Raw genomic sequence first — 19,507 nt, 5'->3', positions numbered from 1 at the left:
CGGTTCTGTCTGGAAACTTAGCCTTCTCTAATCTCAAATAATTTAATATTACATTTAAGTCTGTGTTAACTTTATAACTTTTTATTTAAAGATAATTAGCTTTTTTTTATTTTGGAGTACCAACTACACAGTACATATACCTGTGATGATAATTCCTGAACCCGATGTTGTGGCTCTGCCTGTAAGTCCAACACCACAGCATTTTAGCTAATTAAACATTCACAAGGTAATATGACATTTTAAGTGTCTATACTATATGCTTTCACCTGAAAGGTCTCCTCAAACTTCCTGTTCTGTAGCCTGAAAACTGGTTGTCGATCACTCCTCAGTAAAGTGTGCAAAAACCTTTCCATGGCTGTAAAGCATGACAATATTACACAATGTGTTCACCGTAAAACAGGACGGGACGGCAAACTACCAGTGGTTTCAACGTGCAAGCCATGTAAAGACAGTTTATATACCACTCTATTAAATAGTTTCCTTTAAATGTATTTAAGACCGTAAGTGGTTGGCTTGTTAGGCCGAATATATTTGTATATCAGAGATTAATTGTCGTGTAAATGAAGGTAAAACGTATTATCATATAGGCTATTGAAAAAGCATACATTTATATGTATATATACTTACAGAAACGATTTTCTGATCATTTTGCGTTGGGCTCCCGATCAGCCTGTCGGTGATCAACCGCCTCGCTCTACATTATCCATTACATATATACTTACAGAAACGATTTTTGAACGACATTGGGATCTGTTCTCAATCCGACACGAGCCACACACTGCGTCGATTGCAAGTGACGTCACAGGCAGAGGAGGCGCTCGTGTCTGAGAACGCTCGCGGGTGAAAACGTAATTTTTTTTTATCAGATGTTCCTTTCGTTTAGACGGCGATGGCGTTTTTGGGGCTTAAAAAAGTGAAACCACCCTCCAGAGTGGAAATCTCAAAAACGCTCCACCGCCGCGTTCTCGTCTAAAAGGTAAAAACGCAAAAGTCGCTAGACATTGAAGTCTGCTAACTGTCTATGGAAGGCACCGATCTGCTCTCGTCGCGTACGCGTTTACATCACATGCATGCACCAGTACAGGAAAATAACAAAACATTATCAAACTAAAATATAGTATTAATTTCATTGACCAAATTTTTTTTTTGAGTCACCATATGCACGCAGATTTCCCCCTCATAACGCTTGTCTAAACGCAGAATAAAAAGTGATAACGCAACGCCACTTTTGCGTTTTCTCTTCAGATCGCTTCCAACATAGCCTCAGAGTGCAAGTCTGCAGCCAGACCATTCACACAAATCCCGTTGCTCAACAGTGTAAAAATACAAGAAAACACAAATATTATGATAAATAATGACAACTTTCATGAACAAATCGCAAATGTTTTTATCAAATCATTAAATATGAATTGTCTGTAATTTGCTCTTTTATTGATTTGCACTGCTTGTTTTGAGTGATTTGTGTCTAATCAGTTGATGTAAGTCCATTAACTCTCAGTCTGACTGACTCCCTCACCAGTGCGCTGAACTACTGAACTAGAGCTGATTGAGACACACACAGATTTACTGTAGATTTATTTTTCTTTCTGTTAATTTTTCTGATCTTAAACATGACTTTTGTCCAAACACACAGGAAAACTCCTGGAGAAACATCTGAGATCCACGTGACACTATTATAAAGATGGCGTTTATTAAACAGGAGAGTGAAGATATAAAGATTGAAGAAGTGTTCAGCGTGAAACATGAAGATACTGAGGAACAAACAGGTTAGTTTAATTCGGTCTTTATTCAAATGATCTACAGAAATGAATTAGATTTTTGAAGAATGTCATATGAGTTTCCTAATTAAAGCGGTTTTATTTGACGTGGAGCCGGTCGCCTCGTGGACAGACATGTTTGTTGAAATCACATGACCAGACAAATAGAAATAAAGTGTTTCCGCATGAACTTTAGATCCGGCGACTTAAAATGGGGGTTTGGAGGTAACGGAACAAATATTTTTTTTACACTGCCTACATATCTTCTCTGACTTAAAAATCATTAACAACGCTGTGTGTACATCAGGGCCAGTGATGCCAGTAACATTATTATTAGTATTATTCATTTAGCAGACGCTTTTATCCAAAGCAACTTACAAATGAGAACAATAGAAGCAATTAAACTACAGTAGGACAACAGTATGTAAGTGCTATGATGCTTCGAAATTCAATCTAACATAGTTTTTTTTTTTTTAAGATAGAATAGAGGAGAAAGTGTTAGTATTACTGGCTCAAGTGCTGCCGAAAAAGATACGCCTTCAGCAGTTTCTTAAAAATGGCTACGGACTCAGCAGCTCTGGTTGAGTTAGGCAGATCATTCCACCAGCAGGGAACAGTCATGGTGAAGGTCCGAAAGAGAGATTTTGTGCCTCTTTGAGATGGCACCACAAGACGCCGCTCGCTTGCAGAGCGTAAGTTTCTGGATGGCACATAAGTCTGAAGTAATGAGTTAAGGTACAAGGGAGCAGTGCCAGTGGTTGTTCTGTAGGCAAACGAATGACCGGGCAGTGCTAGCAATGTGGTCTGTGAAGTTCAATTGGTCATCAATTACAACTCCAAGGTTCCTGGCTGATCTTGATGGAGTTATGGATGACGAGCCTAGCTGAATGGTGAAGTTGTGATGAAGTGCTGGGTTAGCCGGGATTACAAGTAGCTCTGTCTTCGCAAGGTTTAGTTGAAGGTGGTGATCCTTCATCCAGCCAGAAATGTATGTCAGGCAGGCTGAGATGCGAGCGGCTACCGTCGGATCATCAGACTGGAATGAGAGGTAGAGTTGTGTGTCATCAGCGTAGCAGTGATAGGTAAAGCCATGTTTCTGAATCACAGATCTTAGTGATGTCATGTAGATGGAGAAGAGAAGTGGTCCAAGCACTGAGCCCTGAGGCACACCAGTAGCTAGATGTTGGGTCTTAGACACCTCACCCCTCCACGACACCCTAAAGGACCTACCCGAGAGATAAGACTTGAGCCACAGGAGTGCAGTTCCCGAGATGCCCTTCATCTTTAGGATTGACAGGAGGATCTGGTGGTTAACTGTGTCAAAGGCAGTAGACAGATCTAGCAGGATGATAACTGAGGACTTGGAAGCTGCTCTTGCCAGTCTCAGAGCTTCAATTACTGAGAGCAGAGCAGTCTCAGTTGAGTGTCCGCTTTTGAAACCAGACTGATTGTTGTCTAAGAGGTTGTTCTGCATAAGAAAGGAGGAGATCTGGTTGAAAACAACTCGTTCAAGTGTTTTTGCGACGAATGGAAGAAGGGATACCGGTCTGTAATTTTCTAGATGTGCTGGATTTAGAGTGGGTTTCTTAAGCAGTGGGGTTACCCGAGCCTGCTTGAATGCTGTGGGAAATGTACTAGTGTGAAGAGAGGTGTTCATGATGTGTGTGAGTGTGGGTATAACAGAGGAAGAAATAGCTTGAAGTAGGTTAGTGGGAATAGGATCAAGTGGACAGGTAGTAGGGCGATTGGAAAGGTGGAGTTTTGAGACTTCCGTCTCTGAAAGCAAGGAGAAGGAGGTTAGAATGTGTGTGTTAGCTGGTAAAAAGTGTGTCAGTTTGTGGATTGGTAAATTGTCCGCTGATGGTGGTCGTTTTATTTGTGAAGAATGTGGCAAAATCATCAGCTGTTATGGTTGATGAAGGAGGAGGAGGGTTAAGAAGACAGGAGAAGGTTTTGAAGAGCATGCGAGAGTCAGAAGAATTGTTAATTTTGTTGTGATAGTAAGTAATTTTAGCAGTAGATATGTTAGAGAAGGAAGAGAGGAGGGATTGATAAAGACCAAGGTCAGTATGATCTTTGGATTTGCGCCACTTCCTCTCTGCACCCCTGAGTTTAGCACGATGTTCACGGAGAACAGCAGATAACCAGGGGGCAGAGGGAGTGGCGCGGGCTGGCCTGGAGGAAAGGGGGCAGAAGTTGTCCAAGCAGGATATTAAAGTGGAGAAAAGAGTATCAGTTGCACTGTTAGTATCTAGTGCTGAGAGCTGGTCTGGTGGAGGAAGTGTGGACGAGACCAAAGAGGATAGACGAGAGGGTGAGAGTGAGCGTAGGTTCCGCCGAAAGGTGACCTGTGGAGGAGTGCGTGTTGTGTTCTGGGGCAGGTTGAGGTTGAGAGTGAGGAGGAAGTGATCTGAGGTGTGCAGTGGAGTGACTAGAGTATGGTCAGTGGAGCAGTAGCGTGTGTAAATAAGGTCCAATTTGTTACCTGATTTGTGAGTAGCCGCAGTTGATACTCGTTTGAGGTCGAATGAGGCAAGCAGAGTGTGGAAATCAGTTTTTCAGACTGGTGATGGTAATAGAATGTGATTCAAATGAGCTGTTGTTACACAAAGGTGGTAAATGATTAAATTTCCAATCGTTTGAGATGAGCAGACCAGTACCTCCACCCCTTCCAGTCAGACGAGGGGTGTGAGAGAAAATGAAGTTAGCGGAGAGCGCAGCCGGTGTGGCAGTGTCCTCTGGTCTGATCCAGGTCTCAGTCAGGGCCAGAAGGCTGAGACCTGAATGACTAGAAATAGATGTAATGAAGTCAGATTTGTTTACAGCGGACTGACAATTCCAGAGACCAATAGGAAAAGAGAAAAAGTACTAGAAGACATCGGAAGAGTACGCAGGTTGTTAGGATTGTACCGCCTCCGACGTATGACATTGGATTTACGCATGTTAGTAATAGTAGGGATTAGAAAACACATGGTGTAAGAGCTCACAAACAGAAAGATCAGTTGAAAGTTGAGTAGAAGAGAGAGAGGAAACAACAAGAAGATAAAACAACTGACGAGAAATTAATACTCAAGTGCCTTGCCGGTATCCTTGCTCGGTGTAGTCGCACAGGTAGAGTCGTTGGTCTTTACACTCTTCGGTCTTCACACGATGAGGGCTTCACACCACAGACCGCTGCCGCGGTGCACTAACCTATTTATACCCGCCTAATACCTCGTTGTTGAATACAGCTAGCCACGCCCTCGTGTTGAGCCAAGCGAAACTCAAAAGTCACGACACAAACAAACAAAGGCCTCGTGGCCTCGCGTTTTGCCAGAGTAAAACACAGTAAACAAAAACAAAGTTTCCTAGCAACAAATAACCAAGCTAAAATCTACTGAGACAAGTAAACACTCACAGACTGATGCTCTCTCCTGCTGTTCTATTGCTTCTTCTGTATAGTGATGGGGACACTATACTGTCAAAGAGCACCGTCTTTTGGATAAGACGTTAAACCGAGGTCCTGACACTCTGTGGTCATTACAAATTTTAGGATGTCCTTCTGAAAAAGAGTAGGGGTTTAACCCTGACATCCTGGACAAATTTGCCCTTTGGCCTCTATCCATCATGGCCTCCTAATCATCCCCATATACTCCTTAATCTCTTCACCAATAAGCTGGTGTGTGGTGGGCGTTTTGACTTTGTAATGTCATCATTTCATATAACCGTAAAAGAATAATAATAATACAGAACTAAACTTTACATTTAAATAAACAAAAACATTTAAATATTTCAGTGATGCTTTGGATGAACAATATATAAAAGCGCAAATATATAACTGGTTTTGATTGCGCCTCAAGTCACGAGCTCAGCTCCTTTTTCGTCTTCTCACCGGAACACGCACAACAGCGGAGTTGCTTGTGCAGTCACGATAGCAGCTTGAGTTTCGGTCCGCTGAAGAGGTGCTTTTCTATGGCGAGCAACTTCTATGTTAGAAGAACATGAACATCAACCCTGGGGCAGAGAGGACACGCAGAGCAAATAGGAGAACGGAGGAAGTCAGAAGAGTTGATGGTTGGAGTTGTGATAGACTTCTTCTGCATTAAATTGAAGACATTGTGTCACACTCCTGATGTTGTCCTTTGATTCTGTTCTGGTTGAGAGAGTCCTCTCTCTCCTGAATGAGCACATGGCTGGTTGTGGGCCAAGGCCTGCTGCCCTGGGGCCTAGTCTGGCCATGCAGGACAGCTATGCGAACGTACTGAGAAGGCTAAGAGAGGGAAGAGCTTGTGTAGGGCCCATTTAAAGTCTGAGAAAGGTCCCATCTCTCAGGGTTGGCTCGACCAATAAGAAGGGGGGAATTTCCTAGCGGGAAATTCCTCTGTTAGGAGGATTTATGGCTCTGTCTCAGGTGTGGTTAGACATAGGCCTTGCTGTTTGTGTTAATTTATACTCAGATAGATATATAAAAAAACACTGAATTCTATGAGAAGGTGATGAGTCATTAAATGAGGAGTGATTAGATAGGAGACATTTACATTTAGCTTTGGTTCTATCATAAAATACATAGTATCAAAGGCATAATAGTATCAAAAGACACTACACAAGACAGTAAATCATTTACACAGTGTCCTGGGGTGCATGTTCATTTACAGATAAGTTTGTCAATAAATGAATGCAGGAAAGTCTGTTTTAAGGGCTGTGGATCTTTTTCCACGTGACCACATTTTTAACCGCAATAAAACCAACTTATCTGATCGTAGTCATGGTAACCAAGACCCCTCTTGTCCTTGTTGGGGGGATGGGACCATAGATCCCAGAGTGAGTTTTAAAGATTATTTGTTAAATATAACAAATAATTGTCTGATTTGTCTCAGTCGTTGCAGCATTTAATTTGTCTGCTACTTTTTGCCCTCTCTCCTGGCTTTTGAACACTTTGAGGCTTTCCCTGACGTTTTAATTAAACTTTCAAATTCTGCATAAATTTCGACTATTAGCACTTGCTCTGCTCTGAGAAAAACTGTGCACGCTCTTTGGCCATGGTGAGCAGCCTGTAGCAACGTTGCTGATTAATGTTTCTACTATCAATACATATCCCCTTTTAAACCAACGCATGAACGCGCAGTTATCTCAGATAACTCAATCCAGCGATACTAATCATAAACAACAGGTGTGTTCGAAGAAGCTATTTAGCCAGATCATGATTAGCATGATGATATAATCTTGGATGTGCCATTTGATCTCGGATGTATTTAGCGACGTACGAAAAACAGACCCCTGGCTTCTTGCAGCTTTGTTACCGTTCGGTCAGACAGAACAAGAAGTCTCCCAAACACCTCACACACCGAGTTTCATCTTGTTTTGCAAAATTGAATGAGCTGGTGTTTCGGAAATTGCATTTGTTCTTATTTTGCCTCCAGTGCCTTGCATGTAGAGGTACTGTGGTTGCAGTGTCTGACAAGCTGCCCAGCTGTAATGATAACACAATGCACAAACACAGATGGCATTGACCACCAGCTGCAGTGTATGTGCCAATACAGGCTACTGAGTCCCATTTCACCCATCCGGGAGATGTTTGTGCCACAATGTTTGTGAATTATCTTAAACGCATGCAGACACTTTCCCAGTTAGTCAAGTTAGTTAAGCTGTGAGGTTGCCAGCTGTGTGTTGCCATTAAGTTGGTGTTAACTTGTATTTGTCTTTTTTCTCTTTAGACCTAATGCCGCTGAAAGAGGAGAGTCAAGAACTGAATAATATGGAAGATGAACATCATGATTTCACTGGAGAGAAATCAACAAAGATGGAAAAGACTCACTCACGAAAAAGAGCTCAGAAGACGAAACCTAACAGTTATTTCACTTGCCTGGAATGTGGAAGAAGTTTCAGTCAAAAAGGAAACCTTAAATCCCACATGGTAATTCACACTGGAAGGAAGCCTTTCACATGCCAGCAGTGTGGAAAGAGTTTCAATCAAAAACAAACCCTTAATGTCCACATGAGAATTCACACTGGGGAAAGACTTTATACTTGCTCTCATTGTGAACAGAGTTTTGCTTATAAACACATCCTTAATTCCCACGAGAGAATTCACACTGGAGAGAGACCTTTCACCTGCCAACAGTGTGGAAAGAGTTTCAATCAAAAACAAAACCTTAATGTCCACATGAGAATTCACACTGGAGAGAGTCCTTTCACCTGCCAACAGTGTGGAAAGAGTTTCATTCTAAAACAATGCCTTAAAGTCCACATGATAGTTCACACTGGAGAGAGTCCTTTCACCTGTCAACAGTGTGGAAAGAGTTTAACTCAAAAACAAAGCCTTAAAGACCACATGAGAATTCACACTGGAGAGAAGCCTTTCACCTGTCAACAGTGTGGAAAAAGTTTCAATAAAAAAAGAACCCTTAAAGCCCACATGAGAATTCACACTGGAGAAAAGCCTTATACTTGCTCTCATTGTGAACGGAGTTTCACAAAAAAAAAAAACCTTAATTCCCACATGATAATGCACACTGGAGAGAAACTGCTTTATTAGAAAAAGAAAAAAAAGTTCACATGTGATCAGTGTGAAAGGAGTTTCACACGTAAAGTAACCCTTAATTGCCACATGAGGATTCACTCAGGAGAGAACAGTTTTATATGTCATCACTGGAAAGAGTTTCAGTCATAAAAGTAGCCTCAACACTCACATGAGACTTCACACTGGAGAGAAACATTTCATCTGTAAAATGTGTGGCAAGAGTTTTTCACAAAATGGAAATCTTAAGCCTCACACTCCGCATGTTGAAAATCTATCTATGAAATGGAAAAATTTAACAGAAATATGAAAAACAAAAATGAATTAAATAAGCTCATTACACAGCATTATTTGCTTCATTTTTAGTGAGAAAATTAATTGTTAATGTCTTCAATGTGGCCTTAAATATGGCTACTGTTGGGGCTCAACTGGTAACATCTGGAAGTTTGTTAGAGCTGCAAGTGCCTCACCACTGATCCTGCCTCACTGCTAATTGCATGATGGGGACTACTTCCAGATAGTGTTTACCCATTGCAAAATGCGTCCGGAGAACAAAGAGATTAGATAAACGCTATGTTTGCTCGAATCTTGTGAAAGGGATGCGGAAGATTGTTCTTCAGGTGATTCTATTTCACTGTATCCCATCGTGGGTCCAAGAACATTACTGTCAAGATTACACTCTCCTTATGCTCCCAGCTATACGTCACTTACACTTACCAGAGTTCTCGAGCTCACCTATTCCCCTTTATCCCTTCATCACGACACTATATCACCCCAGCACAGAGACACAGTCAGCGTCTGGTCTCTCAATTGTATTTCCCTGTAAAACTGTACGAGTAGGACAAAAGAAAGACTCTTAATGACCAATTTGGCACTGCCAGTGTATTTATCTGGATGTTCATGTTCATTAAGATCCGGGGAGTTGCCTGGCCACAGATCCAAAATGTCAATATAATGAACACCGAGCCATTTCATTATGATGTGATGTGACTTTTCATGAAGGCCAAGTATGGTAGCCCATGCTCGGAATTTATTCTCTGCAAATGTATTGTATTTTTCACTGCGTGACAACATGATGTAGCGTGAGAGCGGCATGGCTTGTCGGACAGTAACTAAAGGGGGGCGGGTCTTTGCTAAAGGTCAATTGTGAGAAAACCTTTGAATGAAAAACAACCCTACACATAAATGGTCTCAGGATTCTTCACTGTTGGCACGACACAGGACACATGGTAGCATTCACCTTTTCTTCTCCGGACAATTGATTTTCCAAATGTCCCATACAGTTGGAAGGGGGCTTCATCAGAGAAAATAACTTTGCCCCAGTCTTCTGCTGTCTAACCCTTGTACTTCCAGCAGAACTTTAGTCTGTCCTTTATGTTTTATATTAAGATGTTTTAAATAAAGAAAATAAACATGATGCGCGTTGATATGGTTTCAATTTAGAAAGCATTTTAAATTTCTTACTCTCACCATATCAAGTCCATTGTTGAAGAATTATGCGTTCAAACCTGCATTTACTGATTCCATTTTCACTTTATGACATGATAAGGGTCTGAAATGTTTTAAGGATTTTTATAAAGATGGGGTTTTTTGTTCTTTCACAGATCTAACTAGCAAGTTCGGCCTCTCGTCTTCACATCTTTTTAGGTATTTTCAAATTAGGAACTGTGTAAAATGTTTATTTCCTAATTTTCCGCAAATTCCTCCTGAGCAGACATGGGACAGTCTTTTACAGTTGAATTTTTCACAAAGATCTTTAATTTCTAAAGTCTATGGTACTATCCAGTCCTATGATGATTTTTTAATCACTAGGACGAAGGAGGCTTGGGAGAAAGAGTTGGGTTTGGCCTTTGATGTTGACTGGTGGGACTCTGTTTTAAACGGTATTCATAAAGCCTCAATCTGTGCCCGCTTGACCTTAATACAGTTTAAAGTAGTGTTCAGATGTCACTATTCTAAAACCCGACTATCGCAAATTTTCCCTAATACAATTGATGTCTGTGACAGAGTCTCTGGCTCACCTTGTAATCTTGCACATGTTTTTCTTTTGCCCAACCCTAGGAAATTTTTGGCAAACTTATTTTGACACCATGTCTAAAGTGCTCCTCAAGACCATTGATGTTTCTTCGCATGTAGCCATTTTTGGTATTCCTCAAGAATACCATTGTTTTTCATCAGCGCAGTTAGAGGTCCTGGCTTTCACCTCCTTGATAATGAGACGCCATCTTCTTCTTAATTGGAAAGCAACAAATGCTCCATCCAGTACACTTTGGATGACTGATGTCATGTCTTTTCTAAAACTGGAAAAAATAAGATATTCTAAGAAAGGTAGTCTCGCTAAATTTTACAATAAGTGGCAACCATTTATGCAATTTTTCCAGGCTAATTAGGCCTAACTCTTAACACGCACTCCCCCTTTTTTTTTTTTTTTTTATATATATTTTTTTTTTTTTTTTTTATTGTAATAAATGAATAAATATATTAATTTTGTATTATTTATTTGGTTATTTTTTTTACTTTTTATTTAAAAAAAAAACATTTGAAAAAAGTTGTATACAAATATGTTTGTTATTGTTATCCAAGTGCCTTTACTGTGTTTTTGTGTGCAAATCAATAAATATATAAAACAGAAACATGATGCGCATTCTGCCGTCTCTCTCAATGTCTCTATTTTTAAATGATGTAAATTATATCAAAAACAAATTTTCTCTGTTTAAGTAGTTCGTATGAAAGCAGCGACATATACAGTTTTTCAAACGGGTCCTCATTAACTCTAATGTGACCACACCCACGCAAGAGCAATTGACATGCAAAAAGTCCACGCAAAACGCCCTCATTACGTCAAAACAAAGAATCAGAGACTTCAGTAACGTACTCCTCTGCTTTTCATTGAGTTTGTTTGTGCTGTGCTGTTTCACTTGGATTTACCTCAGAAGATTTAGAAGATTTTTAAGGTAAGACATGTTAAACTGGTGCTAAACTAAAATGTATGTTATGAAATGAGATTGGAGTAAAAACATGAAGCCTAATGTTGTACATGTATGTGTATCTATATATAGACAGAAACCTGTTGAAACGTGAACTAGACTGGCAACCTTTCAATGCTAAATTTATATACATGTATGACATAAGGATGTTTTTATGTTCGATATTAAAACAGCATGATAAAAGTAGGCTAGTATGAGTGTTTACTCTAACATGGTGAATATTATAATGTTTAGACCCTTGTTTAATGTGAAATATTGTGTTTCTGGATATCTGCTCAAATGTAGATGTATAATATGGTAACAATAATGTTTAATAGTTTGGAACGGATCGCTTCAGTAAATGTTCTCTGCACGCGCTATGAGTTTGAGTCAGTCGCGCTGTGCGTTTGAAAAGCAAAACGCACCAAACATTAGGCTTCATGTTTTTACTCCAAATGTTTCCATTCGTTATGACGTTGAGGTAACATGATAATCAATATATTTTTCTCGCGCATAGTGCTACTGAAGTGTTTCTTTTTAATGATTTATAGGCCGCCTGCTATAGGCTATTGTTATTATTATTTTATTCAGCACTGGACGTAGCCTATATGCCTACAAGGCACATCAAACCAGGTGTTCATGTCACGCCCAAGCCGGAGGTGTGAAGGCTCTGCCTGCCAGTCAACACCCCCGAACTACCAGACCACTTGAGGAGCTACCCCGCACCAGAGAAAAGGCGGACAACAAGATTTGGTGACTACGGCGTCAGATGACGAGGGCTTGGTTATAACTCCGTTCTTCGAGTCCACAGGCTGGATGTCAACAGCAGCTGACTCCGTTCAGTGGCTCCGTGGGGCTTCAGCACAGACTCCGTGGCTCTGTGAGGCTTTTCAGTGAACTCAGGCAAAGAAAAGGGAGGTGAGTATACTTCATAGCTTTAGCAGGCTCTTCACTGAACTCGGACTGAGAGGACGGTGCGTATACTTCACTGCCTTTAGCAGGCTCTTCACTGGACTCGGACAGGGAGGAGGGTACAGCGGTTCTGTATCACTTCTTCTCCTCTCTTCATCACCCAGGGCAGGGCTCGCCCAAAAAGAACAACACCGCTTCGTCAAGGGATTATAGGCTGGTCGCCTGTACACTCTGCAACATCCCACGCTCGTGTATACACTACAACACACTCAATTCACACGTGATAGTTGAAACTCAGCACAGTATGCACAAACCTCAGATCATTAAGGCAGAGTGCGGCCCAGACGACAGCCTCGACAGATGAACTCTCCGTTTGCTGATACAAACAGGGTTTCATCCCAAGCTGTGTCATTTCTAAACATTCATCTTCAGAAAATTGACAGAGGATCGTGAACTTCACCAGTATGTCAACGCAGTGCTTCTTCATAGAATGAATATGACAGAGAATTAACAATAAACACAAATTAAGCTGAACAACTTAGCCAACCATGGTAGAACCGCAAAAATCAAGAAAAACAACGTCAGACTGGCAAATCTCGGGGTTTCGCAAATCCAGCTGCTTCGCTTCTGAAATGTTCCTGGTATGAGTTGGCACCGTGTGGAGGACAGAACAAAACCTTTACGGAGCTGCAGTGTTGGGCAAGCTACTTGGAAAATGTAGTGAGGTAAGCTAGCAGTGACTCTACATTAAATTAAGCTTCACCACGGTTTCAGGTCCGCAGACCGAAGCGGCTCGAATGGGGGACCCTTCGTGGCTTCCAGGACCGTGGAGAGGTCCCAGATAGGCACAGAGGGGGGTCAAACCTCATTGCCCCTTTAAGGAAGTAAACGACGAGGTCGTTTCTTCCTAATGATTGCCCGGCCACAAGAGCGCACTAGTAGGAGTCCAGGCTCTGCTACACACCAGCCGGAGAATACTACCCACTTTTGAGCATAGATGCGCCTATTTGAAGGTGCTCTCGCTTCAGTGATGGTTTTTAACACCCTTTCCGGGAGACCCCCGGATACCCGTTGAGGGATCATACATGAAGGGCCCACAAGTTGGGACGGGGATGCCAAATTTTCCTGTTCGCCTGCGTGAGGAGATCCCTCCTCAGCGGTATCGGCCATGGGAATGTTTCCAGCAGCTGCGCCAACTCAGAGAACCATAACTGGGTCTTGCAGAGGGGGGCTATTAGTAACACTGCACACTTGCTCTCCCTGATCCGTTCGACGACCTGTGGTAACATCGTGATCGAAGGAAATGCATATAGCGGGCGGCTCGGGCAGTCGTGGGAAAGCGCATCCCTGCTTTTTGTGAAAAATGTTCGGTGGAGGTGAAGAGGTCGACCTCGGCCTTGCCGAAGATGCTCCATATGAGCTGAAACGTCTGCGGTTGAAGAGACCATTCCCCTGGGGGAACGTTGCCTCTGGATAGCATATCTGCACCTTGGTTCAGAATGCCTGGCACATGCGCCACTCTCAGCGAGCGCAGGTTGTGCTGAGCCCATAGAATGAGGCTCCTGGCCATGAGACCACCCTGGCGAATTATGTAGGATACCACTGCCCTGTTGTCCGTCCAGACCAGGAGGTGGTGGCCCTTTAGATATGGGAGAAAAGCTTTCAGTGATAGAGTGACCGCTCTCATCTCTAGACAGTTTATATGTAGGCGCTTCTCCGGACCTGTCCATAGGCCAGAGATGGGCCTGCCCTCACATAGGGCCCCCCAACCTTGGTTGGAGGCGTCTATCGAGACCACTTTTCTCTTTGAAACCACACCCATGCTCACGCGGGACTGATACCAGTCGGTTGCTTTCGAGGGAGCCAGGGCTTTGATGCAGCTGTGGCTCACTCTGATTTTTAAGTGTCTTCAACGGCCCTGTTTAGCACGCGGAGAAGCTCTGTCAAAGCTGGTTCTCACGTTGCTCGTGCTGGCTTGTCTTGAGTGTGCGGGGCCTAAAACGGAGCCCGCCCACTCGTTGCATTCGGATTCAGCAATGGAAAAGCTGTCATCCCTCTCATCATCCTCGCCTGATCCGCCGAAGAACGGCTGCTCGAAGAGAGGGGCGTTGGTCCACCTGTGTAAACAGGACCAGCGAGGGAGTTTGTTTAGGAGAGAGCGAGGTACACGGAGACTGGCCTACACGAGGCGCATTAGGTGCGAGGCATTTGAAACAACGTCTCGGAATTTGCTCTTTTAGAGAAAAAGTGTGACGCAACGGCAAACACACTATGCTTTAAATGGATATGTAAGCAGGTCCAAAATGCCGGACTTCTTTGTGATCTCTTTGTCGGAGATTGAACCTGTAAAGCGAGATGAAAGTCATTGCACCACACGGAGCTACTCCAACCAGACCTTTAAATGTTGTAGTGCTCTTGTAGCTGGAGAAGATCTCTGAGTGGAGTGTCAGAGATGTGGGGATTTCTGCGATTTCTGTGATCACAGTGGATTTCTGTGCAATCCAAATAACTGTACTTATTTGGCATGGAGAAGCATATTTGTTGCCTGGACATCCAAATGGGTACTGAACCCAACACAAAGAACAGGTAGTTAAGCCCAGGTGATAATGGCCCTACTCACTGTGGCCACGCTTACCCCGAATATGTCGGCAATTACTTGTTCCCTCAGTCCAGCAGCTACCCGACAGGAATACATGAACCGATCATCTATGAGCTGGATCTTCCGTGCAATGCTAGGGCTTGGGAAGGCTTCCTGTCACATCCTCTGTGCCTTAGTCCAGTACACAAGATTGCTGGCAGATGGACAAACAGATTCCCAGAACACCTGGAAAACTTCCTGTGAGGGAAACTTTGTGTAGAGTTTGATTGTGTGATCAGAACCACAATATATATATATATATATATACTGCACTGTTATCACCGAAATACACAAGCAAAAGTCAACATAAGTGCTTACCGGCAGGTGGGTGTTACGTCCCTCCACTACCTGTGGTGGCTCTGTTACCTCTACTAATGTTTGGCTGCTCGGCAGTATGTTTTCATTGGTTATTGTGTGCAGGTGTGATCGGTAACGAGTGGGTGGAGAGATACCCTTTAAAAGCTGAGGCACTCCGTGAAGAGAATTCTTGTGTTCCGGCCACCACGCCTGTTCTTGAGCTTCCTGCAATGTTTTGTCTTGTTGTAGTTAATCTCCCATTTTCTGTTTTGTTTGTAATTTACTCAATTGTTTAATAAACCCCTTAGATAAACGAGTCCAACTGACTTTGCGGTCACTTTATGTTGTGGCCAGTGTGCCTGATCATAACAACATAGTAACTTCAAACAAATACCCAGCCAGCCCAGAGTATGAAGTACAACCAGAAAATGTGCAAGGGCGAAAACGAGTGCTTCACAGAAATTTGCTGCTACCATGTGACTTTCTGCCTATGGATGAACAAGAGACACCAAGAATGAGGAAAATACAGGAAAAGAAAAGGCCACACATAAGTATAAACTGTAAGGGACCTGAACTTACCGGTTCGGATGAAGAGGATGAATGGGAATACATCGACGGAGTTCAGCTGGAGTTGGCTAATGAGCCTGTGAGAAGCATTCTCAGACCAGACGCAGAGGATTTCCAGCCACAGAAGGTGACGACAGCCCCGGAACAGTACGACTGATAGAAAACGGCTCCGGATGGCATCGGAGGTGGACACGATGGAGGAGCATCCTGAAAGGGAAGAAGAGGAACTACAGGAGGACACTATACAGACGGAACAGGTTGAAGAGGATTTGCAGCTGAAACTCACCTTGAACCAAGAAGAAAGAGAGAATACAGAAGATAAAGAGCTGACCAGTGATGATATGCACGACGAGCACCATCAGCAGCGAAAGTATCCTTTGAGAACTAGAAAAAGCACAAAGACTTCCACATATGATATTTTAGGCCAGCCTACACTTACTTAAAGTTAGAATGTAGGACTTAAGTACTTAAAATAGAAATGTTTGAATAGGAGTGTTTAAGTTGGGGCATTAGTTAGTTATTGTTAGCTACGTAAGGGTTATGGGATGTTCAGGTTAGGGGTGTGCGATATTACGATTTTTGATCGTGGACGATTAAAATGTCTCCACGATCTGCTTTTGAAAAAATATCGTAGGATCGTCCATTTGATCAGTTTGCATTTCTGGCGCCTCCGTCTCAACATACTGTACAGCGCGACGTATATCCACATGAAATGCAGAGGAACGGGACACTGTAGTTCATAAAAATGAATTATTTGCATGTGCTTTAAAGCCTTGCCGGTTAAACATGTCATTCGCTGCTGATGCGTTGTTCTAACGGGCGCTATTCTGAGCACAAACACCCGAAGCGCACATGCACTAAAGCCTGTCTAACAGCGCCTGTTACTGGACTAAGTTATCTTTCGAGTCTTATTGCGCTAATACTGTCAAATACACACAAGGTTTACATAAACAAAGTTGGTTATGTCTAAAGTGAAAGAACAATAGAAAAAATGAAGAAAAAATTCATTGCGCGCAGATCTTAAAGTGACAGTAGCCCTAATAGTAAACATGCTGCCGCTTGTCCTTAAAGGGACAGTTACCCAAAAATAAAAATTCTGTCATTATTTACTCACTCTCTAATGTTGTTCCAAACCTGTATTAATTTATTTCTTGTGCTGAACACAAAAGAAGATATTTTAAGAAGTGTGGCTAACTGGGCGGTTGCTGGTCCCCATTGATTACCATAGTAGGAAAAAACTATTATGGAAGTCACTGGGGTACATCAACTGTTTGATTACCCACATTCCTCCAAATAACTTTTATTTTCAACAGAAGAGGGAGACTTATTCGGGTTTAAAGCGGCTTGAGAGATTTTAAATTTTTGGGAGAACTATCCCTGTTAATAAAACAACAAAATACAAAGAGCATCTCACTCACTCTTGACTGAGAACTTTAATAGTAGCTTTAATAAGAATCAATGTAAAATTTATACAGTGAAGTCGATGTTGTGTTTTATTTTCATATTTGTTCATTTAATTACTTTCTTCAATGCTGTTAAATACTAGCCTGGGTTTCCCCATACTGCCTATGCGCAGCGCGATTTTATTCACGCTGAAAGGCAGTCTGGATACCATGGACCAGATTTTCGCCTCATGTAGGGAACCAATCACAGAACGGGGAGGGAGCAGCAAGACGATGACGACATCTATGCGACACAACTAAGCAGTTTGTTTATATCCATATATACCTTCGACCCTCACGTTTATCTTGCACAAACGGCAATAGTCGCTGAACGTCATTGTTTACACAAAAATATCTTACCCGTCGTCTTCTTCCTTGTCTAATTTCTGTCGCTCTACATACGTCATCTGGTATAACGGAAACGATTGGCTATGAGCTACGTACAGGTGCATTTGATAGACATTCTTAGCACCCAATAAACGGCGCCGGGCATTCGTAAACCACGCCTCAAATACGAGAAAATGCTAAATGTGGTTCCCAGACCCAAGTCTCAACGAGAATTGGGTCTGGCGTTAGCCAGGCTAGTTAAATACACCTGTAGCTGAAAAAATAAAGCACTGTTTATTTAATTTGTATATTAAGTTGTGTATGTGTATTTTTGTTCTTAATTTTTAATAACAAAGACAATGACAAATATTTTTTATCTTCGCCACTTTGGCCTAAATGTCTGCCATTCTTTTTTATTTTATATTTTGTTACCTAAGGCTTTGTTTTTAAAATAGGGACATTAGTTTGGCTGTGATGCTCAGTCACTTGCAAAATAGTAAAACCAACATGAAAAGGAATCGTGATAAAATCGTGAATCGTGATTTCCCGGAAAAAAATCGTGATATGATATTTTTGCCATATCGCCCACCCCTAGTTCAGGTATTTGTATTTTTTTGTAGAGGTAATTGTAGATAAAGTGAAGTTGCTAAATGAAAATATCCCGGTTTTCGGATGCAATTCAGTTCTGTAGGTCAGGGGTTTTCAAATTGGGTGAATGTGAGCCTCCCGTTACAGTAGGTAAGGACAGCCGAGCCCCCCTTCCCCAAAACCCTGTCCGCCTGCCGTAAGCCACACACGCCTCTGCAGTATATGCCATCTTTTGTGTGTTCCAGGCAATGAGTTTCAATAACAACTGATCACATGTATAAACTGATAAATCTTTTTAAATTGTATTTGAATAAACACAAAAAATTTTTTTTTGAAAAATGTCAGTAACCAAACAGTTAACTGGTCCCATTGACTTCTATAGTAGGGGGAAAAAAATACTATGGAAGTCAATGGGACCAGTTAATTGTTTGGTTACTGACATTATTCAAAATGTATTCCTTTGAGTTCAGCAGAAGAAAGAAATTCATACAGGTTTGAAACAACTTGAGGGTAAGTAAATGACAGAATTTTCATTTTGAAGTGAACTATCCCTTTAAAATTGTAATCGGCGCCAAAGCTACCGCCGACGACACCTGAAAAAGCGCACATGGTCTCGAACTAAATTAGCACAATGGACAGCTCTCTGATCAATGAACGACAACGCTGTTTTTTCACGGAACACATAACTGTCGTCGCTCCTTCTTTATGCTTCCGCTCCTCCTTGAGAGATACGAGACCGGTGCGTGTTGCTCATTATTAATCGCGCGCCGTCCACTCACGTCCCTCGACCTCGTTCTGCTCGCCACAATAACATTTAACAGTCAACTGCATTAAAAGGCATGTTATCAGATCGAACAGATTCACATATTTTCAACCTAAAACCTCAGATTTAAACAACAAACAAATTGCGCCATTCACGTCATTTGCGCTACAAGAGCATCATCAACCCTATGGCCCAATCACTTTATGCATTCAAGACAACACGTGCGTTTCAATTTAATCGTCCATATAAGTGGGAACAATGATGCGCTTTTGATGTGTTCGGTGCGGGGCTGCACTCCAGAGAGAAATAAAGCAAGTCGTCCTCCACCTGCAGCCTAGCCTGGTAATACCAAACTCTGCTACTTCGCTTTGCTTCATAGACAGAGTCTGGCATGGCATCATTGAAAAGTGTTTTCTTTATCGCGGGGGGGGCGCTCGTCTGAAGTATAAAATCATTGGTTACCCGTAAGCCAATCACATAACGTTTGGTTATGCGCCAGCTCAGCAGCATCGAACTGCCACTGTAAACACATTATAAATAATGCGAAAACGAAACCATCGAGAGAAATACCGGAGTGAACATCGCTGTCAACGACTTTTGTAGATTATGTGATGTAAATCTACGCATCCACGGCACAATCGGGGCCTCTAAACTATTATTTGACAGTAAAGAGAAACAGGAAAATATTTGCAGCCAACTGTCAAAGTTAGGATTAGTTATGTCAAACACAGCTCTTTGTTCATTTCGAGTCTGT

At 42.1% G+C, this 19,507-nt stretch overlaps 1 protein-coding gene across 7 annotated transcripts in view; it reads left to right on the top strand.

The window, feature by feature from the left end:
• Window positions 1–19,507, top strand: part of LOC307002185 (uncharacterized protein) — a 445,540-nt gene that overhangs the window by 310,324 nt on the left and 115,709 nt on the right. For 6 of the 7 annotated variants that reach the window (XR_013798434.1, XM_079619516.1, XM_079619511.1 and 3 more), the window contains exon 2: window positions 1,634–1,766. The exons of the other annotated variant lie outside the window; for it this stretch is intronic. Coding sequence is in view for 4 of the 6 variants with exons in the window: in XM_079619516.1 (XP_079475642.1) it covers window positions 1,682–1,766 (85 nt within the window). In the remaining 2 variants the exon portion in view is untranslated. The remainder of the gene's footprint in view (window positions 1–1,633; window positions 1,767–19,507) is intronic. 7 annotated transcript variants of the gene reach the window in all.

Source organism: Phoxinus phoxinus, assembly GCF_949152265.1.
Source record: "Phoxinus phoxinus genome assembly, chromosome: 7".
Lineage (NCBI taxonomy): Eukaryota > Metazoa > Chordata > Actinopteri > Cypriniformes > Leuciscidae > Phoxinus > Phoxinus phoxinus.
The sequence above is the reverse complement of the archived record's forward strand: the minus strand, read 5'-3'. Positions and strand labels throughout refer to the sequence as shown.